General features: G+C 36.3%; 1 protein-coding gene across 4 annotated transcripts in view; it reads right to left on the bottom strand.

The window, feature by feature from the left end:
- Positions 1 to 2,233: 2,233 nt before the first annotated feature.
- Positions 2,234 to 26,456, bottom strand: part of LOC124166965 (ATP-dependent Clp protease ATP-binding subunit clpX-like, mitochondrial) — a 40,458-nt gene continuing 16,235 nt past the window's right edge. For 3 of the 4 annotated variants that reach the window (XM_046544706.1, XM_046544707.1, XM_046544709.1), the window contains 10 exons: positions 20,206 to 20,348; positions 19,182 to 19,353; positions 18,012 to 18,251; positions 17,443 to 17,607; positions 15,481 to 15,581; positions 15,240 to 15,395; positions 9,511 to 9,681; positions 7,100 to 7,228; positions 4,862 to 4,954; positions 2,234 to 3,247 (listed from right to left, as the gene is read on the bottom strand). In XM_046544706.1, coding sequence (XP_046400662.1) covers positions 3,065 to 3,247; positions 4,862 to 4,954; positions 7,100 to 7,228; positions 9,511 to 9,681; positions 15,240 to 15,395; positions 15,481 to 15,581; positions 17,443 to 17,607; positions 18,012 to 18,251; positions 19,182 to 19,353; positions 20,206 to 20,348 — 1,553 coding nt within the window. In that variant the 3' untranslated portion in view covers positions 2,234 to 3,064. The remainder of the gene's footprint in view (positions 3,248 to 4,861; positions 4,955 to 7,099; positions 7,229 to 9,510; positions 9,682 to 15,239; positions 15,396 to 15,480; positions 15,582 to 17,442; positions 17,608 to 18,011; positions 18,252 to 19,181; positions 19,354 to 20,205; positions 20,349 to 26,456) is intronic. The other variant, XM_046544708.1, reaches the window with a different exon arrangement.

Below are 26,456 nucleotides of genomic sequence, written 5' to 3'. Positions count from 1 at the left end.
AGACATCTAGATCCTGAAAATATGCATTCAATATTTATTAGTTTTTATACAAAGGATAATTCGCTAAGTGACCCTGTATTAGGTCAGTTGCTCACACTATTTTCAGGAAGACAGAAAACATTTCGAGAGGTACTTCAGCGCCCTCCATGTGCCCTCTATACATGCCTAAACATGAAAAGCTGAATCATATCATATTTACTTTCAATTCTGTCATATAATTCACAAAATTAGTGCATTAAATCGAATTTCTAATCCGTGCCCCACCCCTGCATATTTTTTGCATAAGCTGAATGCCCATTACCTGAAAACAAAATAAGAAATTCATCATCACCTCCACTCGACTGATTGATCAACAATACTGTCGTTTTATGCAGCTCTCCTCTCAATTTTCCTATATCTGTATCTTTCCACATATGTAGTTCATCTTATGCACATCCTTCATCAATATGTTTAATAAAATTCCAAGTCAACTTTTTGAAAGTCATATCAGCAGAAATTACTGTTTTAAGATTTACAAAAACACCATAAATACATAAAATAAAATGGTAATTCAATCACCAAAAACCTGTACTGTTGATTTTGCAACAATTAATGAATACCTTGTAAGATAAAAACTGAATGACCACCACTGTGTAACTGTTCCCTCTAAATAAAGAAATCTTTTGCAAATATGTATCCATATTTCCAACAACAAGCACCCTGTAAAGTTCCCTGAAAGTGATGATCAGAAAAAGATGCAATCACATTCAAAACAACAAAAATATCATATTTAAAAATTTCCTTGGAGAACAGGAAATAAGTTTGTAAGAATAAATAATATTTCTATACGTAAAAGGTAATTTCCTCACAGAGATAACACACAACATGATCCCCTAATGAACTTTATATTGTAAGATAGATCAAGATTCTAATGAAATGGTAAAGAAATGATCAGATCTTTGCCTCAATTCCATTATTAATTAAGTAAGAAGAGTTATTATGACATTATCAGCCGGCAACTCTTATTAGGAACAGACAATTCATCCATGGTCCTCCTGTAAAATCTTCTGATGAGCATGACTTCATAGTCAAGCATGAAATTCTTGAGAGAGAAAAATGACACAAGGCCAAAATTGCAATAAAAAACAGTAAAATGCTTTACCTTTAATTCTGAGTTGACCTATGAGATCTCAGAAAGCAAACCAAGCATTTGAAAGACAAAATGATGTAAGAAAATCTGAATAATTGGAAGTCCATAAGCAGTACAAAGGCACAATCACATGCCATTGTAGCATTGTTAATATGTTTTCCCTATGCTTTTCCTCCCTCTCAATCTTTGAATTTTGAGAAATTTTGGAATTTCTACAGACAGGAAAGTCAGGATTCACCACGGTGCACAAGATTTCCTGCAACACAAATGATCTTGCCCAGGAACTCAGTTAATTAGTCAAGATCGCTTGCAGCTTATAATATAGCCAACTCTATGCAGAAGCAAGATGGTAATATCACCCCGAGACAAGTAGAAATATCATTGGTTTCGGTTTTTTAAGGAAAGAAAGTTTATTAATTCTCATGAGTAACCTGTAAGATCAAAGAAAAGAAATTACACATCTCATTCTGACCAGAGCCAATTAAATATCATTTTAACAAATTTCTGCGATAAAAAAATAATTTTAAGGTTTCAAGAAATTGTAGTGAACACCAATTAGAATGGAATGTTTTGACAACTCCACAGATGAAATTTGCGAACTAACTTTAATGTAGGTCTTCAAATAAGAGTATAAACTTTCTTTAAACAGTTGAGATGATTTCATGTTTATCAGACAGGAATTCCAGAATCTAGAAGTGGTAAGTTGAAAAGAGATGAAATTTATATTGGTGCGGGTTTGAGGAATTTGAAGGAAGTCAGAATTAGTTCGGATGGACATCACAGTCACTCTCTTGCAAGGATGAATAGTTGGCACAGGTATGGAGGAGTATGGTTTTTGGAATATGGAGAAAAGAAATATGTAATCCCAGGAAGTAAGATGGAGAGTTAATAAACACTGGAATCAAACCGGAAACTCAACCACAATTAGGAAAAAATCTCCAAAACACTAATGAGTATCGACATATGCTGTAGAAAAAAACGCACCCACAAAAATGACAAGTACATAATACCACACACCTTTTAAGGCATTACTTATCCCTTCCCATCACCTTCAAATATTACAATAAATCCAAAAAAAGGAAAACACAAATTAAACATAACTAGTTTTCATTAAAAACTGTTTATTTTGATCACAATAAATGAATCAAAATCACAACAACGATTTGGAAAGGTAGGCCATTATGCTCATTCCATGAATGGCCCTCTAACATAAACAGTAAATATCTCCAGCATCATAGAGATCAATAAAGCCATTACAAATGTAAAGTGTCTCACATGATGAGTATATGCAGATGAATTTTTGATTAAGGACAACATATTGTAATATTTTACTTCTTCTCACATTAATCCATTAACTATCAGACACCCACTGATTGAATGGAGCAGGAAAATCTTTAAAAGAAACCAAGTTTGATGATTCATTATTATTATAAAGGGGTAAAAGTTATGTACATTTTTACAAATACTTGTCTCCTAACATAGGTACTCACGACTAGTCCTTCATAAAGTCTGCTTAAATAACACAATCTTGCAACAGAATCATTCAAAATCCTTGGGAGAAAACTTCCCAAAGAAATATAATTCATCATACTGGTATGCAAACTTTCAGCTTAAAGCCAATCACTTCACTCATAAATGCATATCATTCACACGCATCATTTATTTCCTTTAAGCCTCACTTGCATCCTGACGCCAAAACATGCCAATAATGCTTCCTTGTGCTATCAGTGATCTTCCACGCACTTCAAAACATAGTATTTCCATTCCTCCTGAACTAGGATTCCGATACAGGATCAATTGATATTATTCTTGGACCGACAACTTTCTTGGGCTGATAAGAGATTGGGAAAAAGTAATCGCTGCCATTATTTAGTTACATACTTCACTTTCCTTTGCCCAACTAGTAAAGAAGCCAATTAGTTTAATAATAAAAAGTTATTTAGCCTCAGCTCTTGCCTTCACTTCAATATTAGGGTCTTCGTCATCTGTACTCTGGTCTATCCTCTGACCACGAATATACACTGGGGCCTTCTCACCTGTCACACTGTCTTCATTAATGTGCACACTGACCACGTCTGAGCCAGGAATTTCAAACATTGGTTCCAGTAATAGTGTTTCCTGAAAAAAATAAGATGTCATAGAAAAACTTAGGAACTGAGAAAAAGGGGCATTTGTATATCATTCCCAAGAACTACGAACATTTTTCTAAGAAGATTTGCTTCCATTCTTCATATAAAACACAAACAACAATAAATGTTTGCAATAAAAAGCAATGTTTCAAAAAGTTATCTCTTTCAACCAAATGCATTATTCCATCTTCACAGGCAAAGGATTATTAAAACAAAAAGCTGTTTATTTTCAATTATGGAATTTTAATTCTGCCCATTTCCTTTTTTGTGCTCTTCGATGTCTCACGCACTAACATTCACTGTAATTCAACTATTCACCAAGCAGATAAAACTAAGAAGAAAGCAAGCTAAACACCAAGATTTATTTCCACAGAAGGATTCAAAAATATTTCCTGAGAAAAGAACAGAAAGGGTATTTCATGGTTGGGACATTAACCTGGGAGACAAATACAAAAATCTCAATTCTTCAGCTGCTGGAAACATGTTTGACTGTACCAGTGGCAATGGGAAAAAAGTACAACAACATTCCACTATCTATTCTTCCCTGAATGTCCAAGGCTGTTCTTATCTTTATTGCCCAAAATCTTTCTTTCATGAATGGGACAGTTGGCAACCCTCCCTTCTAATCCAAACCAGTCCCTTCCTTACACGTCAGTGTACCCATTCCATTGCCTTGAGGCACAAGTCCATCCTTACATTACTCTCTCAGAGCACTACAGAGTCTGGGTATGAGAATATAGATGCATAGAGACTTTTAATCAATACAAGTAAAAATCAACTGATTTTCATTATCTTAGGCATCAAATTAAACATAATACATATTATAAACAAACTTCATTTCATATTTGTTATGTAGATATTGGCCAATGAAATAATTTCACCAAATAACCCAATAGTATTTCACTATCGTGCGAAAGATCCACAGAGAAAAAAATCATTCGCCTTGACCGGGATTCGAACCCGGATCCACCGATTTCCAGTCGAGTGCTTTAGCCAGTTAAGCTACCGAGGCATCATTCTTCCCTGTGGATATTTTCGGACACTACCAGACAAGATGTTGCTGGACTGCAGAGCATATGATGCCACAAGTAGTCCAAATCGTGCGCACAGCGCAACAGCCGGAGAGCAGGCCCGGACATAGAACACAAAGAGGTGTTCGCTCTAGACTAGTTCAAAGTATTCAAGTAGCAGTACAAACGCCTCGGTAGCTTAACTGGCTAAAGCACTCGACCGGAAATTGGGGGATCCGGGTTCGAATCCCGGTCAAGGTGAATGATTTTTTTCTCTGTGGATCTTTCGCACGATTGTGCATTGCGGGTGACTCCCGTAAAAGTTATCACCGCGGCTAGTCCCGGTATACTTTGAACTAGGAAGTATTTCACTAAGCTGTCCCATAAATGAGCTGGTGAGATCCTCTCTATGCAACCAAGGGAAAAGGATCCAGAGGGAATTTATAGGTCTTTTTCATTCCCTTCTCCTCCTTGAAAAGAAAAGCTATCGCCTCCTGGGAAAATTTCCCCTTGCAGAGTGGAAAAATTTGGGATCTAGCCACAACAGCCAAAGGGTTAAAACATCGACATGCAGAAAAGGCAGTTGTACTCACCATTATTGCTCTTAAACCTCGTGCTCCAGTTTTCCTCTCCATTGCAAGCCGAGCAATAGCTAAGAGAGCTCCTGGAGAGAATGTAAGGTCAACCTAGAAAAAAGAAACAATTTCTATCTGAAAGGCACGTTCTTAAATTGATCACCAGAGTGAAAAATATGAGGTATGAAATTTGACATCAGCAAACTTAACTTCCATTAATACCTTAACTGATGAAAATTTATCTCATACATTCTCCCTAAGAGGACTATCAATGAACTTCCTCTTTCCTACATTCATACATTAATATCTATTGGAGTAAGAAGTTTGCTGATTAACCTTTTCCCTACTGTACACGTATATATACGTGTGGACGTTTCCTGACCCGGGAGACGATGGGCGTATTTATACGTGTGAGATTTACCCGGCCAGGAGATCGAAAGCCGTATATATACGTTTTCTAGCTCCCCCCCTTTTAGGACGGTCGTGGGTTTACGACGTCTTTGTCTCGGGACCCAACGCTTCGGGGTATAGGATTAACCCTCGGAATCCGGGAGCAGGTACCTGGACCCTTCGTCTTTTAGAACCCCTCTCAGCGGTACGGGACAGTGGTCATTCAATTGTTTATACAGTCAATTTTCGAAATAAATATTTGTTCATTTCTCAAGAAATATACACTAAGAATTGAATTATTTGTCTTTTGAGCAGTGTTTACAATTTTTAAACGAAATTCTACGACAAATATTAACTTATATCTCGAGTTATGTATAAACATCAACATGGAAATTGTTGCTGTGTTAAATGCTTTAATATTGGCCTTAGAACTTCGTTTAAAATTTGACAATGCTCAGATAAAAATGAGGAATTCAATTCAAAGTCTGTAATTTACGTGCAAGCAACAATTATACATTTACTAAACACATATGAGCTATACATAAGTTGACCGCGAACCAATGCCGCAGGTATGGTCGTAAACCCGGAAAGGAGGGAGCACAACTACTCTCAGAGTCTGAGATAATGCTGAGTCCCAGCGTGGAGGGGTCGAAAAAGGTTCAGCGAGACCCTTCTTAACGAATGCCCTCCAAAAATGCTCCGTACCACGAGAAAGAAGTCTCTTGGGGCTCAGTACAGCAGTCATGCTAAGACGAAAACTCCGCCGTCTCGAAAGGGTTAATGCAGACAAACTTTGAATATTTATGTATCAAAATTTTTATAATTTCAAAAATAAAAGCTAAAATTATAAAGAATTGATGTCCTCACTTTTCCATGGCAAAGAAAGGGTTGAGAATAGAATCACGATGGCCAATCGATTGAACAATTAAACTTCCCAGGTTTGCATTGAATTGAAAAACTTACTACATTTCAAATATTAACCACATTTTTTGACCAAATAATGTCGCACAGCTAATATACCAGTAAAGTTTGCCTCATTTCAACATGAAGCTAATTCACAAAGTCACGTGGTGTACCACAAACTATTCAGTTCTCAAGTTTTTCAAGGTACATATTGACAAAATTTGTCAACTTTTGCCAGACCGCATGTTTTGTAATCTTGGTGGACATTTTCTGGCACAATATTCAGGATACAAAACAAAATACCACAATACAACAGGTCTTCATAGGATGAAACCCTAAAAGATTACAACCTCCTCCGTGTTTGTTGATCTTAAGGTCGTTTTACACGGGGCACGTACTTGCACAATCTGACGTGTGTATAAAGGTGCAGTCAATATTGCATCTTGTAAAACGGTGAATGGCTAGAACACATGCGAGAAAGCGTGGACGTGAGATGGCAAAATAGCCCTTTCTAATTTCGTTCACGCATTCGTGCAATTCCATGCCATTTTAAAAATTAATGCAGTTCCAACCTGCGCAATTCCGTTTCCCGTGTAAAACGGCCTTTAAAACTACAATAAGTGCTTCATCAGTTAGACCACTTTTGCTTAGGGTCTTCACAGTGAGATGCTTTACAAGCAAAGAAATTTAAGTACAATAAAACCCTCATAAATATATTACAATTTGATAAAAAAACAATGAGCTGTAGGGCACAAGTGTCAAAGATTCAGAAAATAAAATAATAATTATTGAAATAATGATCACTAAGAATGGCAAAACACTACTGATCCTCAAAACAAATAGAATATAACATAATTATGTTCATTTCTTCCTCAGTCACACAGTTAAATAATTCACATTTATGTAGCAATTAAAATTTACATTTAACATCTAACTTGAACTTGCAAATGGAATATTTATTACCTTGTCCATACTGAAGAGCATTTGGTACTGTGGAACCATCGCATTGTGAGGTTCTGTGAGAATCCGGACAAGCAGATCTTGATTGAGGGAATGAAATGGAACGAGCACAGGAAACCTCCCAACAAATTCCTGAATAAATAGAGAAAAAAACTTTCACTACAAACAAATTAACTGGCTGATAACTACAAACATACCATGTTCACTTATAGCCAATACCGACGGCAATGAATCAAGATGATAATTTTTTTTACAGACATTTCCAACCCCTTTTCTGAGTCAAGTAACAAATCTCAAATAAATGACAATAGAGGTTCAATACTAGAGAGCTAAAGATAATGCCTACATAGAGATGAAGATGAATAATTAAAAATACAAAATGAACATCTTGATTCAGACATAAATAGCTTTTCCTCTGTGTAACTTACTTCCATAAAGATAAGTTTTCCTACAATTAAGAAACCTCCCTATAACAAAGTCAGACCATGGGCTCTAGTTAGGACAATGACCTCTATATAGCAAAATTTCTTACTCGAAATTATTTTACAATGTGTTTATTAGCAATTCCACTACCAAATTTCACAGAGCTTTAATAGAACAGTAGACTCTTGTTAATATGAACAATCTTATTAAGAAGTTCTCGTTTTTACGAAGTAAATCTGGTCTCGACGAAAAGGCTAATCCAATCTATAGTAAAAGAAACGTTTTAACGAAATTTTTCGTTATTACAAAATTACAAACTTCAGTCCTGGTCCTGGTGGTTATAAAATGAACTTTATTACAAAGTTCCACGGGTAAGCAACAGCATTTAGGTGGATATACACTACCATAGGTCATAAGCATTGCACTACTTCCAAGTTCTCATCGTGCAGTGTGCCCAAGACCAGCAATTATGGTTCTTTCTTCAGTAGGATATACTTTAGTATCCACAGAGCGTCACATAATAAGCTTCAGTTCTGTGGAATCATGGTGACCCACTCATTATCGCTAGTAAATAGGCTGTAGAGTAAGTACTTTTTTTGCAAAAATTGGATTTACAAACTTTTAGAGATACTAATTTTCGAAAAAATAAGGGGTGCCCAAAATTTCAAATCACTGGCCGATAGGATGCGGCGTGGTGTAAAGGAATTGTCAAATCATCAATTTGAGAACGGTCTAAACAAAATATCAATTATAAAGTCAGGAACTGTTAAGCGTTTTGCCCATTCTTCCTTCCTCCTGACAGCAAATTTATTTTGGCTTCAGCCGTGTTGCCCACGCCAGTAGATCAGTTCGTTACAATCGTGAGTTAACGCATTGTAATGCAGTGTGGCATTCTGCAGGATACAACACTTTTCGATGCCTTCAACTTATAGGTTTATCAACTTATGAACAAGGTATTGGAACGCATCTCGTTCATACATTGAGAATTTACTGTTTGTTCATAATTGAATTTCATATATCTTATGAGATTGAAGGGACAAGGAATTTTGGCAAAGTATGTTTTTTGCAACGATTCCTGAAAGAATTGCTCTTACGAAGTTCGTTATTACAGGCCTTTGGTTTTTCAGTCCCGTGAACTTTGAAATAACAAGAGTTTACTGTCGTATTGGCAGTATCTAGGCCAAATCATTAATCTTTAGTGGAATCAGGAGTAGCCAGAAATATATTTCTATAATTTTATCACATGGCATGAATGCATTCCCTGCAGAATGTTTGCGTGGCATGTTGAAGTTTGTTTCCCTGGATTGGAATGGTTAACAAATATAAAAAGCACAGCAACTCAGGCACCAATCTGAATAATTAACTAAGGTTTAGATCCCCCAAGGACACCAGACATCAGAGGCAGTCCACAGGAAGAGTGCATGGAAATACCAGAAGTGGCACCAATTTGAATTATTTTTGGGCAAAGATTGGGGAAAGTCAGGGTTTCAGAATTTTCCTCCAAATCATTAACAGTCCCCCACCTCTAAGCAAAACTACCGCCCTTCAACTCTTCTGGACACAACAGGGAATTTGTGTTAAGCAGCCAGAGATGCAAGGAGCTTTCAATGTTATATGGGTGAGCTTTATTCGCTACAATTGTCAAAATAAAATCTCATCCCTTCGAAAATATGTCCCAATAAGTATCCACAGAGGCTTCTATATTTGTCACTCAGGCCATCAATCTACATGAAATATTTGCTCATCCTGAAAAAATGCACACCTCCATGAACTGCATGCCCTTACAAAAAGGTCACCAGACTTGTTGAATTCAATTTTTGGATGTTTGACTATATACTCTTTCCCTTAGTAGACTTCATATTTATAAGCCAACGGGAAAAAATTTGAACATAAATATATAACAAGTAATATAAGTTTCTGGAATATATTCAGTAGTGTTAGAATTTATTGGCTTAAAACTAAATAGTCTCTAATCAGTGAAAGTTTCTCACAGGAATCATTCCAAATTCAATGAGATCTCTTGCTTCAACTGCTCTCAAAAATGCATCTCGCTCCATATTATCTTCCTCAGCAGAAGTAGGGGCAGTCACATTGTCCAAATCAGCTTGTGTGGCAGCTCTCCTCCCTTTCGAATCGCTTGATGGCACACCAAAGCCCAGGTACTGAAAACAATTTCATACAGAGTCACTTAAAAATCAAACAGCATTGAGCAAGAGATTCCTAAGCCAAATAATCCATTCAAAATGATTGACAGATCAAAAAACCACTAAAAACACTAAGGTGAGCATATATAAGGGGATCCCAAGGGAATAACCCTAGAGGATAATTTTAAGCACTTGTGCTATCTACCGCTCACTGCTTAAATCTATAATACTAATTCCAGTCCATACAATAAAACCATCATACTTTCTATTTTTTACTTCTCGTTTACTTTAAATAAAGAATATCATGAGGTGTACTTATTTAAAATTATTTAACCGAACCTTAAGTTGATGTTACCCATCCTCCATATGATGCTATCTATGCAAACTACTGAATAGTGCAGACTAGTTTCATTCCTTGAATGCAACAAATAGCGCAAAATGGACCAAATAAAAATTGAGAACAATTCATTTCTTTTAACACCCTAGGCCAGTAAAAACTAATGGCAGTATGGGCATAGAAAAATGAATTTCTCTACTAAATATTTTTCATGCAGAAAGCAAGAGGCATTGTCACTGCTTGCCTTCTATGTGCATTGGTTGCACTACCCTGATACTTCCAGTGACTCACTGGTCTTGCCAGCCACCATTTCACTGGAAGTTAGACCCAGAAATATTGACTGGGAGTATCAACTACCTAGTCATCTTCTTCTGCAGAGTTAAGTGGGCTTTTTTGAGAATAAGCAGCTTTATGCTGCTAGACTTTCAATGCCACAAGGCAGCATACTTACCGCATAGCACACACAGTCTTTAGGTAAAGGCCAGAACTTTGAATGCAAGGGTGTTAACCATTTTATTTAAAGAAATTACTACTGACAAGCTAGCAGTGTACCATTAGGAGTCACCTGGTTAACTCTATCTGGGCAACTTCATAAAGGTATAACACTGGAAATTCTGTGGTTGTTACAATGAGTAATGTCTATGTATGCCCTAGCATTCAAAGTAGTACCTTTTGCCTTGGGTCTGTGGTGCTAATTATATAAACATGCTGCCTTGTGGCACTGTACGTCTGGCAGCATAAACCACATTGTATTACAATGACAAAACTCAGCAGAGGAAGAAGAGGTTTTAATAGTTTTAGAGCACCAGGTAAAAATTCATGGTATCTGGATTGAATTCCCAGTCAATGCAATGAAATATTTCCCAGTCTTTTTGCACTTAATGTGCATTTATTCATGGGTGGCTCTAGAAGTTGCTGACTTGTCCACAGCCATTTCGTTGAATGATGAAAATTAGCACTGACCTTACAGCTAGCCAGTTATATGCCCATTTTCATCAACTAATTAATTTAATACAGTGCCCTCAGAAGTAATCTTTGCATTCATTAGGCAACCCACAGCACATCTACATAACAGCCTGCAAGATGCCTAATAGGCGTGCGGCAGGGGTTGTTAGGACACCAGCCCCTTGCAAATAAAAAGGAAGTGGTTTAAGGAAATTATGAATAGTATTTATTTAAGTCCTATATGGCTCGAGGGAAAAACGAATTCCCATATCTATCTGTTTGGCAAAATATCTCTCTTAATTTATCACTTTTGTCAGACCTGGAAATATAGTGAGGCTCTAATATTATTATGTTCTCCGTGTTGTTCTTAAAGATATCCATTCTCAAATGTTCAAGCAATCTAAGCCTTGCGTGCAGCCAGCGAGTCTCCAGCGGCTACCGGTCTAATTCACTTAACCACTGCGTAATGATGTCTGTACGCCCATAGCAGTTTTTGACGAACCGCTCAGCCTTCCTTTGTATTTTTGAAAATTGACATGCCTGAAAATACATTTCATATATTTTGGCACTAAAAATTTAACTTTAAGCAGATTCAGTTATTATACGTCAAAACTAGACAATAGTTTTAAATATTTTTTGTATTACTCTGAGGCTTTGGGGAGGGGGAATCTATCCCGTTATCCCCCCCATTGTTACACCACTGATACCACCCTAGCGAAGATGAACACATTATTCGGAAATTCACTTGTACGTAATTACATACCTCCTCTAATTCGTGTGGTAAGGCACAATTCGGAGTTCCATTTAAAATCCATAAATTGATAAGAAAAAATCACAAAGTAACTAAATAAAACAAATGGAGATGAGTTGTAGGAGTGATTTCAATAATTATAAGAGAGAAAAAGTAATGCCATTACTGGGACTCGAATCCATGACGCACACGATAGGAGTTACCGAATCAGCACCCTAGAACGCAACGCCACTGCTGTAGTTGAGAGAGGGCGACCTTTATAGTTTCAGAAATTAACGTCAGCATCCAGATCCCGAACATTACTTTCACGATGTCTCCTTGTCCGTACAACAAGGTACAGTGAAACCTCGATATACGACACCCCACGGTGCACTAATAAACACTCGCTATAGCGAATTGTCGCTTTACCGGAGGTGGAGCAAATAATAGCCAATATACCTGTTGCGAACAGATATACAGGAACAGGAGTGGTGCGGCGACAGATAAACATCTATCCGATAAACGTAAGCATAAATCCAGACGAAAGGCGATGTTTATTTGCGTCACTAAATTTCCTTACTCAAATAACGACTAACTATTCAAATAATTTATAAGCGCCGCACTGAATAAAAATCATGCAAAGCATTGTTTCGTCATCATTATATTTATCGAACGACAGTTTACCACATAAATTTGAGACTGAGCACTTCATTTCTAACAGATCGCTAGCAATTACAGAGGTTAAGGAGTCTTCATGAAAGTCTTCCGGCGGTGAAACCCTCGCTATGGCGAGAGCCAACACCGAAAGAGTCTCGTAAAAACGAATTTTTTAACACGCTTATTATAGGGTCAATTGACAGTGCATCGGCTATCTCTCGTAATAGCGGGGGTGTCGCTATAGCCCGTACTCACTTTAACGAGGTTCTACTGTATAACTTTTTTAGACAGGTGCATAACTAGTTAATACAATAAACAGGGTCACCAATATTATCAGTGGTGGCAGAAATTTAACTCTGAAAACAGGTGGACGATATTTATTCTGCCAGTCACAAAACGTCCAAATATAACATATACAATGCACATAACCACACCGATTAAATCCCTTGGCATAACTCAACTGAAATACTATCCAGCTTGCAGGAATGCACATGTGATTCAATAATTGAATACTTATAGTCTTCCCAATGTACTTTTAGTGAGATCGCAGTGTTTTATAGTTCTTTCTATTTGTGTCGGGTTTACATGAGGTAGACCAGTCAGAAAATCGCCAATCGGAAAAGAATCACATCGGCATCAGTCCACACCTCCCCACACCACTAACTTCAGCAATCAATTGATATATTTACTTCACCAATTTCTGTCTATTCTGCTCTCATTTGAGTGCAGCTTATGCTGTTGATAAAACTATATGAAAACGCAGTAATATCCTGCCCGAGGATATTAAGTCATCGGGCTTATAAGCCAATATTAAAGTATAACAAGAGTGCGAAAGTGAGGAATTTAAATACTGATTCCAGACGGTTTTTCTGCATGATTGGCATGGTCATTCTCAATCTTGGAGACCAAAAAGAAAAGTTGAGCTGATGATGATGACTAACAATAAGATACGACATCTTTGCCTATGAAATTATCGGAGAGTTTACCAATAGGGTGGTTTCCTATTATTTTTTTATTGCCTAAATCAAAAGATTATTACTCCTGGAGTACTTATTTCACGCATTTAGATTTTTAAATGACGAAATCTATTTTTCGCGATTTAATGAAGAGTGAAAATTTTCAAGCGTGCAAAAACGTGACAGCTAAGTATGAATGCCGAGAAAACTCCGTGTGACGTCGTTCTGGTTCCCACTGCCGCAAGTGAGGTGACCTTGAGGCGAGGCTTTGAGCGCTGATACAACGCAGGATGCTATCAGGAAGCAGAGTACCCTTGGTAGCGCTTGGCTTAAATAAGGATTATTAATACCTTATCAAACGAAGGAAACTTTCCGACCTTAGCCAGTTTTTATAAGTGATTATTAAGACATGTTTCCCTGAGCTCTGTGCCTCATGCATGCATTCATAATCTCAGACGATGTAAAACTCCTATCTACTCGTATAGAATCTAGGTCTCTGTGACGTCACGTGGAGTGGCATCGCATGGGCGCCAATCTGGCCTTTTTCAAATTAGGATAAAAATTGACCATTGCCATTCGTCTAAACCGGTATTTCTAAAACCAAATAATTTATATATAATGAATACACCAATGGTGGGTAACGAATCGCAATCAATGCCTTTCGTTTTCTTTGATGAAGGAAACTACCCTATTGTATCCAACAACCGCATATTTATAGCTGCATGTTGCATGTTGGCACAACTGCATGCTACTAACCTTCGCGAGAGCTAGTTTATTGTTTCCAAGTGTCACGCTCATGGAACCATATCCATCTGTGACTGCCAATTGTGAAACTTTGTGCAATGCGGGTGTTTAGTGGTCTCTCTGGAATAATTTTCCTTTCTTGCACAGTGATTTGATGCATTACACCAATCCCAGACAATACCCGATCCGTGATCACTTCACTATATATCGTGCAACACAGTTACAGATGTGTGATGTTTGAAAAGAAGTTCACCAAAAGAAGAGCATTGACTGGTGTGTGATATTAAAAAAATATTTTTTTTGTATAATTACATAAAAATACACATTTAGCACAAACACAGGCATTATTCCTTTGTGAAAGGGCCCGATACGAAGTGAAAGTGGTAATTACAGGTGAATATAGGAATTTAAGAGCTTTACCCTTCACCTTCAGATATAATAAGCACCTAATATAGCAAGCGACTTTTCTAGGATTATGAGAACTAGCTGAAGTGAGTTTCCATTGTAATTCAGTCATTTATATCTTTTAAAAGAATTAACTAAAGTATATAACTCAAGCTGTACACTAAGTAAGCTTTTACTATCCTTCTCAAACCACCATATTTGAATAAATCGATTAATTTTTAATGAGATATTTTGAATGCAACTGACCAGTTTGTCAAAATAGAGGTTGGTTTGAATGCAACATAAAAAGCTTGTTTTCAGTGGCACGTAAATTATGAAAAACTGAGTTAATCCAACAATTTTCATTTTCTTCACGATAAAAGGCAATTCCTATGTATTTTCTCACAGCAAGTAGGGAAAGGTAAAGCTCACCACAATTTTTTTAGTGCATCTTATTTATTAGTGCAGCAAAAGGTACACAATAATTACCAATGATATGAGTCACACAAACAAGACATTCATCATATTTACAGTGCCAGATTACCAATAAGGCAAAATAGGCAGTTGCCTTTGATATCCAGGCTTTGAGGTACCCATTTCTCCTTTAACTCCCCTTTTCCAAGGTCTGCACTGCCTGCAGTCCCTCAAACATGCTAATCCAGCACTGCACATTTATCCTAAACAGAAATCTCATGGGGAAAGGAACTACATTCATTACAATAAACACTTTAGACTAAAAGTCTGATAAAAGACTAAAAATCTGATAAAAATGGGCTTGCACAAAATCTGAGAATATGTTATTTGCCAAGTATTCTAAACTCACCTTTTCATTTTTGCGCCGACTTATCAGCCTATCCAAGCCATTGAAAGCACCCGATGCCACAAAAAGAATGTTTGTTGTGTCAACCTGCACTGTCTCTCCTCTAAGCTTCCTTGGAGAATTTCTCTCTGGCACATTGACTATGGTCCCTTCCAACATCTAGCACAAAGGAAATACATAGCTGTAGCATATGTCCAAGCGAATTTTCTCAGGAATTTCAATAATTATGGCCAAAATGATTTACCTTCAACATTCCCTGTTGAACACCCTCCCCACCTACATCTCTGAGTTGATGGATTCCTGGAACTGCTCCAATTTTGTCGACCTCATCAAGAAACACTATGCCTGCAATGACAGGCAAGCACCATTCATTGTGCAGTACCATTTAATGAGGAAGATGTCCAAAGTATTTCAATCAGTAAGAAAAATGCATGGAAAGTAATGAAAGTCGGTCGTTGAAACAGTTTTTTATGAAAACTATCAATACCCTTACCAGCTGTTGATAAATACAATACATAAAAAATTCTACATGAAATTAAAAAATCATTAAATCTTACTCCAAAGCAGACCATAGAAAATTAATAATTATAACTCACAAATATTAACAAGTAGACTAAATTTTCTCACTAGCAAAACAAATTGGAGAATACCTACCAGTGAATAAATATTTTAATTTACATCAGACTATCAAAATGTAGTTGAGGATGATGATACTAAAGTAGCATTGTAGCAAGAGTATTTTCGATGCATAACAAAAATTGCAAGACCTAGTCATTCAGCCATCAAATCCAAAAAACTTCTTCGTTAATAACATTCCCATGATTGAAAAGCTCCAATCCATTATCAAGTTATATAAATTTCCTTTCTATTCATTTATACACAACAATCTTTTTTCATCCTAATCAACTTCCCCAGAAGAAATACATATATGCATGAATGTATATTTCCCAAATTCAATGCATAATCGTTTGTTCTCACAAATATATCTCTAATTTCTATTTCATTTTAATAAAACTCAACTGAGAGGCTTTCAATTGTCTATAGCTTGAAGGTTCACTAAATATAATAAAAGCTAATGCTGTGTGTATAATAAATATTTTTCCTCTTTCAGTTAAACATAAAACTACAACAAAGAGAATGCATACTAGCCTCTTGAACGATCTTTTTTGGTAATAGATTACTCGCATAAAACTAATGCTATCATCTTGAAAGATAAGTAGAGTAGACCCTAGTCAACATTTGCCTCAAATATTAAAAAATTACTCCAGAGAAAATAATTACGATATTTAACTATCAACTTAGGGAAAAAGGCACATATTGATAACAGTCTATTTCTGGACTTTATGAATGAACTTAATTAATACATTTAATAACATGTGAACTATGATTTCTTAACCCAAATAACAAGAATGCAATGAATTAATTCATCATGGAAAAAAATCATAATTAGGTAATGCAATCCATACTCTTTGACAAAGGAAGCAATCCAGCTGCACACTGCTTCCAATTGAGTGAATACTTGTCTGAACTAATTAGTTGTACAGCCATAGATGAATAAATCTCAACCATGTGGATTTATCCGAGACTGCACATTACAACAAACAGCCATTTGCACACTAAACTTTGTATGCACATACCTTGTACGAAGGCCTTCAGTTGTGACATAAATTTAATATCATAATAAATTTTAAGAATTTTCAGCAATTTAAAAGGCTTTACCAAAACCTACATTTTGAAGCTTTACACATAACCGTCTACCATAGGATGCAGTAAATAAGGCAACTTTGGATGTACTTAAATCTTTTTACAAAAACAGTAGCATATTTTGCTTTTATTTCTTTGGTGGAACTCCTCTGAAAATTCAAACCTTTTGCCTCAATTATCAGAATTACTTATGCAACTCTTTACACGTAAATAGAAGACACACTCAGAAAAGGTCAGTGAGAGAGAAATTCAAGGTGAATACTAATCCTAAATTTAAGTACAAAGACAAAAGATTCAGAATTAAAATGAAGCTTGGATTGCTGCACTGATTTAATCAACAGACACACAATCACAGGATTAGAAATAAAGCTCATTCTTTAAATTATTTTCAAAATTTTCCAAAAATATGAGGAATCATTCACGATACTTAATTCAGAGGCATGATGGGCTTATCCAAATAACTTCTCTATTAACAATTTAGTTAATTTCAAGTTTTTCTCACCCATTTGGGCTCTTTCCGTGCTGTAGTTGGCATCCTGTAGCAACTTGGCAATGACGCTCTCTATATCCTCACCAACATAACCAGCCTGAGTGAGCGTTGTGCAATCACAGATGGCAAATGGAACATCGAGGCACTGGGCTATTGTCTGAGCAAGGAGAGTCTTCCCTACAAAATAACAAGAAAAGTTACAATTCCTACTACATGCTTGATTTTTATAAAGATAATTTGAACCATACAAGCTTTTGCATAGTTTAAATTATCGACTCCACTAGACTTACATACCTGCATTTTTTTGTAATGACAGAGCCAAATTTTAATCCAGACAGCCCAAATAACAAGTCTGACTCGAGCCAACTTCAAAGACAAGAGGGCCACAGAGTCAGACTTATTTGTGGTTTGGATGAACTCTTAAATAGTCATTATATTTATAGCCATGACCTGAAACTCTTAAAGAACTTCAGAGACTAAAGATAAAGTATTTACTGCAAGAAGGGAATACTTAAATAGTTAGTTAGTACAAGCCATAGCATATCAATATCTGTAATCCTTGACCGTTAACGTCAACTTACCTGAGCCAGTAGGTCCAAGGAGGAGTATATTGCTCTTCTCGAGGCGTAGCTCATGGCTACTTGCTTCCAAAATGTCACTGCCAGTCCCATGGACACCAGCTCCTCCGAGAGGCGTAGCTCCTCCTAGGCCCATTCCACCTCCCCTTCTCGGCATTTCCGATGCATCATGTGGAGGGCTCTGCTGGAAACCGACACCGAGAGCAGCAGCATTGTGCCCGATGCCTGTTATATGAAGGAGGTCTAGCAGGAAAGGTGGAAACTCAATGATTAACTAATGACATTTACTATGCTCACAAAATCAATGAGCACCAAAAAAGCTCGATTTAGGGTTAAAAACTTTGGCCTCGATGGAAATTTTAAACCATCATTTGAATTTACAAAAAAAAAAGCAAGCAATGGCTTACTTGAAAAGAAAATGTTTTTAAAAAATCAAAAATTGAAATAAATATATTAATAAAGAGAAAATGTTGAATGGGCAGTAAATTTAGCAAACAACATGATTAGTAGTAAAAGCATCACAAAGAAGGTGGTTAGTAAGAGGGATCCAAACAATTATTTTCTCATTAAATTGGCAAACAGAGTTTAGAAAGGTTTGGATGAATTGATATTTTACTCACTAATTTTAAGTCAATATTTCAGATTAGAGAATAACAAGTAAAAACTTTTTATTTTTTGGTAACTTTAACTAATATTATTTCCCATATCACCATAACAACATTAAGTAAAATGAAAATACAATTCATGCTCATAGCAGAAGTAAGCAAAAAAATTGACTTTAATTCATTCAATTTACAAATTTTTATTGCACTCTATTATCACTATTTTTTGGGCTAATCCTAAATTCCCATGTGATACAAGAATAGAGTACATTTTTTTAAACTCATCCAAGTATGTATTAGCGATAATTTAAGTTTAAATATTTTTTTCTTCAACTGGTTAATTGGGTTCCAATGAAAAGACTACATTAGACACAAGTCACAAATAATGGACAATGACCATCACTCCTTCAATGAGAAAAAATCAATAAAATATAATGAATGTCTCCCTATCAGACAACAAATATTCTCATAAGAGTGACTAGTAAGACATGATATGCTGTCATGACCCATAAAAGGTAAGTGGAAGAGGTCTAAAGACATAAAAACACAATGAACTCTACACAAAACATACCCCGATGAGAAAATGACTGCTGAGAGGCTTGTTCCATGACTGCTACATCTTGCCTTAAGTTTGTTTGGGGAATGTTGTTATAAATTCTCTTGTAATGGTTATAAACAGCAACTGATAACACTTTCTTTGCATACTCTTGACCAACAACATGTTTGTTGAGATATTCAAATATCTGAAAAGAAGAGGTTACCAGTTAAAAAACTAAAATAATTAAATTATAACCTCCAACTAGAGATCTTACAAATTAAGCTAGCAAACAAACTTGAAAGATACACCTTTTCCAGTGATTTATTCCACCTTTGATTTTCAACCATCAGTAACTATAACTGACAGTTCTTTAATAAATCTGATCATTTTAAAATGAAACTTTTCATTACTGTACTCAAAAGACAGATAATCAAAGTGGAATGAATCCTAGAAAAGAATATCTTCTACATAAGATCCCATGGAGTCTACAAATTAAAAAGAGAGAAACCTTTCCCAATTAATTACCAAGGGTGAGACAAACAAGGTTGGTATGAGGATATAACCATTTCCATACCCTACAAGGAAAGGCAAGTAAGAAGTAAAGATAAAAGCACAAAAGCTACCCTCGTTAAATAATTTCCTTGCCTAATTAAATACATACGAGGAAATCCTTTAAAAATACAGTGAGTCAACAAATATCTTATAATAAGGTATCACCATTCAGAGCATCTAAAACGCCTGAGTATCTGTAAGTAATTATTGATGGCCTTATTTCTAAGTCCCATGACAGTCTGATACCAGTAGGTAAATACGAATAAAAGGAGTGTGTAGCCATCACTGCTGGTATGTTATTAGCTTGCCTACACATTATATACCAGATAGCCAAAGGAAGCCAATATAATGAAAATAAGTAATACACTACAAAATGCACTGCTTTAAAGTAATTATTACTGAATAAAAATGTAATAGATAAACTTATATGAATATCAGGCTTTCAGTGCCATTATGTGCAAATATTTCCCACTTAGAATCCAGATTATAATTTATTTGCTAATACCTTCTTTGGAGGAGGAGGAGGCTTTCTGAAGAACCCACTCTTTGGCTCTTCTTTACTTTCTTTCAAGCTTTTCTTGGAGTCCATTTCAGATAAAACCACAAAAAAATGATGACACTTCTCACACTTAACAAACCTAGTGGATGCTGCAAATGAATGGAAAACAGCAACGCTGGAGAATTAGCAAATGCAATAAAGTTTGTTGACATTAATTATAATTATTATCAGGGTAATGCTCATATTTCAATTTTTTCAATTGCTTGGATAGAATTTCAATGATTTAATTACCTAGATAAATGGAACTGAGGTAGGTAATACATCAATAGCAACTCATTTTCAGAATTCATAAGGGGCTTAAGTTAAATTCTTTGCTGAAAAAAGACTAAAGTACAATTACCAATTCAAATATTAAAAATTCCATGCAAATATACTTGGGTAACAAAGTGAAACACATAAGGTATCACTCTCAAGTCAATAGTACAAGTCAATAATTACTGTTATTATAAAAATAGCACCTCACAAGTTGTAAAAACTAACTTAAAATACACCACAGCATTGGTTAACTTAGTACCTCAATAACTGTAACATTTACCAGCAAATGGGGATTAAAGGGTCTTTATTCATGACTCACCTAGAATCCAAGGCATGCATTTAACATTTTTTGCATAGTTTTCATGTTGTATTTTCTTGCAAAAAATATTTATATAAAGCCAAACCATTAATACTAAATATCAATATAAAACTTTCATAAATTAACATATAATCTTGGGTACTCTAAAAAAAACCACACAACAGCACTACAGAAGCAGAAGTACATACTTATGAAGTTCTCTCAATTTTCCACCCAGGTGATAGAATCAATAGGTCCATTAACCAATTCTTTTTTTTGTTGACAGTGATAGAGTTATATAAATAAATACATCCCTATTTTTTCACTCTCTGACACATAGCCTACTTACTTCCGAACAAAAAAATGATGCCCTAAACCCAATTGCAGATAAGTTGATGATGTCACAACTTCATACAGAGCAGTTCACCCATTCTACCCTACTCCTAGACATAATGCAAGGGCCATGTGGGATTCGTTGTTGTTAACACCCTTGTGTGCATTTCCTTCCCTGAATTATTGGTTCTCATTAAACATGTAACTGAATCCACACTTGAATGATGCCATCAATTCATGCAAAGTGGGCAGTAACTTTGATGTTTTCCTATTTTACTAACTATAAATTGGCTGAATGGAGAAGATTGTTTTTTCATCGTAGTTTATCTTTCCCAACCATCATCTGAATTCTTCAATGCTTCGTGATTTTGGGTCTTAGTGAATGATCTGGCATTCTAGTAATATTAATGCATATTAAAAATAATTTAAACTACACAGGTGGTACCGATGTGCATTAAATCTGATAAAGACACCCATACTAAATGAGTAAAACATAATATGGAAAGGCATGCTGCCATTTCATTGAATCTTGGTGAATTTACTATGCCTCTGATAATAATGAAATGAACAAAAACACTCTTTCCAAATAGCCTTATCCACACTTATAATATTACCAAGTTCAAACAATTATTCATCGATTTATTGGTTGCAAACAACTATCAAGCCTCTATAACTCTCTTTTACAATGCTAAAAATTTCCCAATATGTTTCACAGATGCAGCATATTCTTGCAACAATGCACACCAAAATCTCCCTGACAAATTAACTAAGAAATGGGCAGTAAGTACGTCGAAAATAAGGATGTGCTTTTCAAGTTTAATGCAAATCTCTCATTGTAAATTTTAAATTATTGAACAAGAGCTAAATCATTCAGCCTTGAGGCAAACATTTAGTCCAAGTAGGTATTATTTTGACTGAACTGAGAGAATATAATAATTCTATAAAAATCTCGTAAATTCAGGGACTTTGCTTTAGATTTTACCTATTAGGAAGAGATGGAAACATAATTAACAAATCTGCTGCTGTGTGACCCACTGGTGGATCACACTGCAACTTCCACCCTGTGTAACAACAAATTTAATGTTATCCTTCATTTTGCAGCTATTGTTATTTTGAAGAGTGAAAATGGACAAATGGTCAACCATCCATAACTGGGCCTAACACTTTTAATAAAAGAAAATCTGTCTGCTTGTACTTTTGTATGAACCTCATACATTGCATGTCTTAGGGTACTCACTCGCATAGTGAGGAGGTAGAGGTGGAGGTGGAGATAGAGATAGAGATGGAGGTGGAGGTAGAGGTAGTATCGCATAGTAAAGATGTTTACACATGCAGCTTTCCCACAGCCACGACCACGAGCCAATCTTCCACAGGGAGGCATCAAGTAAAACGGTTATTTGGTTAGAAGTAACACTTTTACAATGTTAAGCAAAAGTAGTGATGATAGTGACAACACGTTGTCAGCATGTAAGTGGTAGCTAATTGGTACGTTAAGCAATCGTGCATTCAGTGTTCATTCCATAAATCAAGTGCAACAAGATTTGGGAGAATATCACCATCTGCATTTGTACCTAAAGGAATGCCTAGACAAATTTCAAGAGCACATGAGGATGTCACCTGAAACATTTTCATACCTTTGAATTTTTTTCATAAAAGTTAGCGGTACAGGGGGGGCTTGAACGCACCAATCACGGAGAAGCCTCCTGATATACCTAAAGATACACTGCTCAAAAAGACAAACTCGTTTGTTTTTGAAAGCAGTCTCCCGTGACCTCCTGGTGAACCATGAGGTACACTTCTACCTCGACCTGTTCACTATGCGTGCACCCATAACACACAATGCATTTGTGTTACCTCGAAGTACTGCAACCTCTACCCCTACCTCTTATCTCCTCACTATGCGAGAACCCTTACATAACCCCATCCCTTGCCGTTCTCGAAATAGAGTTCAACTGCTAATGTTAAAAAAATGATTGGTACCAACTAGGTAACAAAAGCCCAGTAGTTAGTAGAGCAGAGTCCTATAAAGATCACACCGCAGTCTGATCTCAGGAAGGGAGGTTTAGATCTGCAGCAAATGTATCAAGAGATTTAACGTAAGTAATGGTATGTCTACAACATGATTTTCCCTGTTAAAAGTTTACACGTGTGTTAAATCCATACAAATCTGTAAACTTTCAGAAAAATAAGAGCTGAATATAATCAGACTTTTCCCTTGCAATTTCTCAAGCATCACCGAGATCTGAACAACCCATATCTGTACTGCTGCTTATAGCTCATAAAATGACTTTACCCACAAATACAAAATCTGCCTTGTACTTTCTCAGTACATCAAGTGAGGGCTTGAGCATTAATAGCATGACTGTTTTTAGGTATTTCCCATAAGTACCCCTCCTCCTTGTTGTAAACACTTTTATCCCAACCATTCCCCTTCAAAGATATGAACACTGTTCCACAAATGAAACATCTAACCCTATAAAATTTAGTCAGTTATTGATAAGTTTATTTTTAAGTGTAGATTGAATCAATAATCAGTTGAAATGATGCTGACAAATAGTAGTGTACATAGATTAGAACGTTGAGGGGTGGGAGCAATATCAATTTTTGATCAGGTTACGTAATTTTAAATGAGGAAAGCCCATCATAATTTATATTTGACATAAATGTTAAATCTGAAAAAAATAGTAAGTGCGTATACATACTATCAGATGAACAGGAATATTATGGTTATTCATAGGAAAAGGTAAATATGAATAAAAGCTTAAAACTTTCATTAACTAAGGGGATCCAGGTCCCCTTACCCTAATGACGATTAAGAAACGTAAAATGTGTCCCATAACAGCACCGTCATCCGCACAGTTATCCTTCCATGCATTTACTACTAGCCTTATATTTTCGAAGACCAGGGCCGGTTTTAGGGCCGGGCAACCCGGGTGACTGCCCGGAGCAACGTGGTTAGGGAGAGACCAATCGCCCAAACAGCAAAAAAATTATTTCCCTTTTTACTTTTTTGTGTAAATTTATTTTTACAAACTTTAAAAGTTTAAGCTAACGCAAAAAAAACATCGTTTCATAGGAGGGTGTTCAATACCAAATCCCCCTGGTAGGGGATTAGCATTACATTAGCAGTTTGCCTAGATAAGTATTTTGGTGGTACATTGAGCTGGCCCTGTCGTAAAAACGTACTACATACATACTACCCATTGCAGCAAGTGTTTAATTATAACGAAATATGTTGAAGTCACAACGCAAGTTATAAAAATATCGCAGTATTAATCCCAAAAATACCACGGCGAAATTGAAGATTTGCCGCAATGAATTCTCGCAAGCATCGATTCCTTAAGGCTCTCAAACGTTAAGCGCCCCCACGTGATGTTCATTAATGAAAACTGTTTCCAACGCGCAAGAACCCTATAAGGAACCTAATTGTAAGGTTCTTGCCTACGCTTCAGAGATAGATCAGGTGGAAGGTCTTCTATGAGATGATAGCTCGTGCGTCGAATCAACGGAAAGTAAGGACGAATGAGGACTTTGACCTGCTCACGGGAATGGTTACGTAACAGTTTTCGTCAAATCAAAAGCAATGAGAGAACGCAAAGAGAGGCTGTACTGAATCAGCTCCTGAAATCCTACGGCAGAAGTAGCCGCTATAATATAATTTCCATAAATGGTACATGAGATAATAAAAAAAATACAAATTCAAGTGCTTTGGGATCAAATTGACATGATGGGAAATATCAATCAAAATGCACTAATAACCACAAAGAAAGATGCCCGCTTCTCTAGTTAATCTCAAATTTATTTATGGCCATAGTTGATATTCGTCGCATGGGCCAAGATAGACCACCTCACGTACTTCGCGCGGATAGGAATTGCTGCATAAGAATTGGCATTGGCGTAATAGAATGCGAACCAAGCATGGCATGCACAAAGTTTAGCAGTATTTCGAACGAATATAAAATGGAACAATTGCGCACGCTACAGTTCCAAAGAAAACTATATTGTTTTGCTCGTCATGATAAATTAATAGCACTGATACTAAAGGCCACAAGGATTTCACTATAAACTCCCCTCTCACAAAATCCTTTAAAAATAATCGCCAGTTCTCAATTTTTTCATAAGTTTCATTACAATTAAATATGTTGGTTGACGCGAGAAGCAACTGAAGCGTATGCTGGAAGAAGGAGTAAGAGGTGACCATGGGGCAGGTCAACGACAGTCGAAGGACTCTCGCAGCTTGGCCAAAAACCAAAACGCATTCGGTATTCGGTAAATTTTGCGTCGTCAGCCTTTCTCTGGCTGGTCATAGGCAGGATGAAGACAGGAGAGTCAGCGGCAATTCTCGCCACTTCATTCCGGCGTAAAGGCGCGGACGATGGCACAAACATGGCCAAACTTCACGAATTGACAAGGCAGAAAATTTTGCAACAACAGCATTTACCATTTTGGCATTTCAGGTCGAAAAATATAGGGATGCGAGAGCGTATTGGGGAAACCACTGAGGGAAATATGGATAGGTATAACCATTTCGAAAATAGGTAACCAGGTATAACATACTAAACTACAATTGTCACGACATCTGATATTTTATATAATATCAGAAGTCGTGACAATTGTAGAAATCTAAATATACAGACGAAGTTTACTATTTTCCACTTGAATAAGTTAACTTGAAATGCTACGGCTAGCTAAACCATGAAGCTATTGCATTAGTAGTGATAGAACACTGGGGTCTCATTCATATGGCAAGTATAAGGATACTCAATTTTGTGTTCGGGAGATCCACCGAGGAACAAAAAATAAAAATCCAGGAAATATAGAGCTAGCAAAAATTTAAGCAGGACAATCATTCAGCTTGATCAAACAAGGAAGAAAGTTTGAAAGACATCCTCCTTCAACTTTAACCTCTGTTATGTAAGTTTTCTTCCTTATCATCAAGCCGAAAAAAATAACTGCTTTTATTGATGAAATAGTGGCATGATATGAAGGGGAAATTTTATATAACTGCGAGAGAGAGAGAGAGAGAGAGAACGATGATTAGTCACCCTACTGCATTTATTACTAATGGCTTTGAATTTTGAATGGAATGAATTTTGCTTGAAAACGTTCACAGAAAAAAATCTTGTTCCTATCTGTGAAACTGTTTTACTAACTAGCATTATCATTTTTTATCGCATGCAAGCCTATTTTTCACAGCCCTACCCACAGGAATGGGATATGTTTGCATACAGCTGAAGTTCTATCATGGTACATGGCTTGAACTGCCCCACATTAACTTCTTGTATACCCAAAGAGAACATGAAATTTACAA

The sequence above is a fragment of the Ischnura elegans genome, chromosome 10 (genome assembly GCF_921293095.1).
Source record: "Ischnura elegans chromosome 10, ioIscEleg1.1, whole genome shotgun sequence".
In the NCBI taxonomy this organism is placed as follows: Eukaryota; Metazoa; Arthropoda; class Insecta; order Odonata; family Coenagrionidae; genus Ischnura; species Ischnura elegans.
Note: the sequence above shows the minus strand (reverse complement) of the source record. Positions and strands in the feature narration are given on the sequence as shown.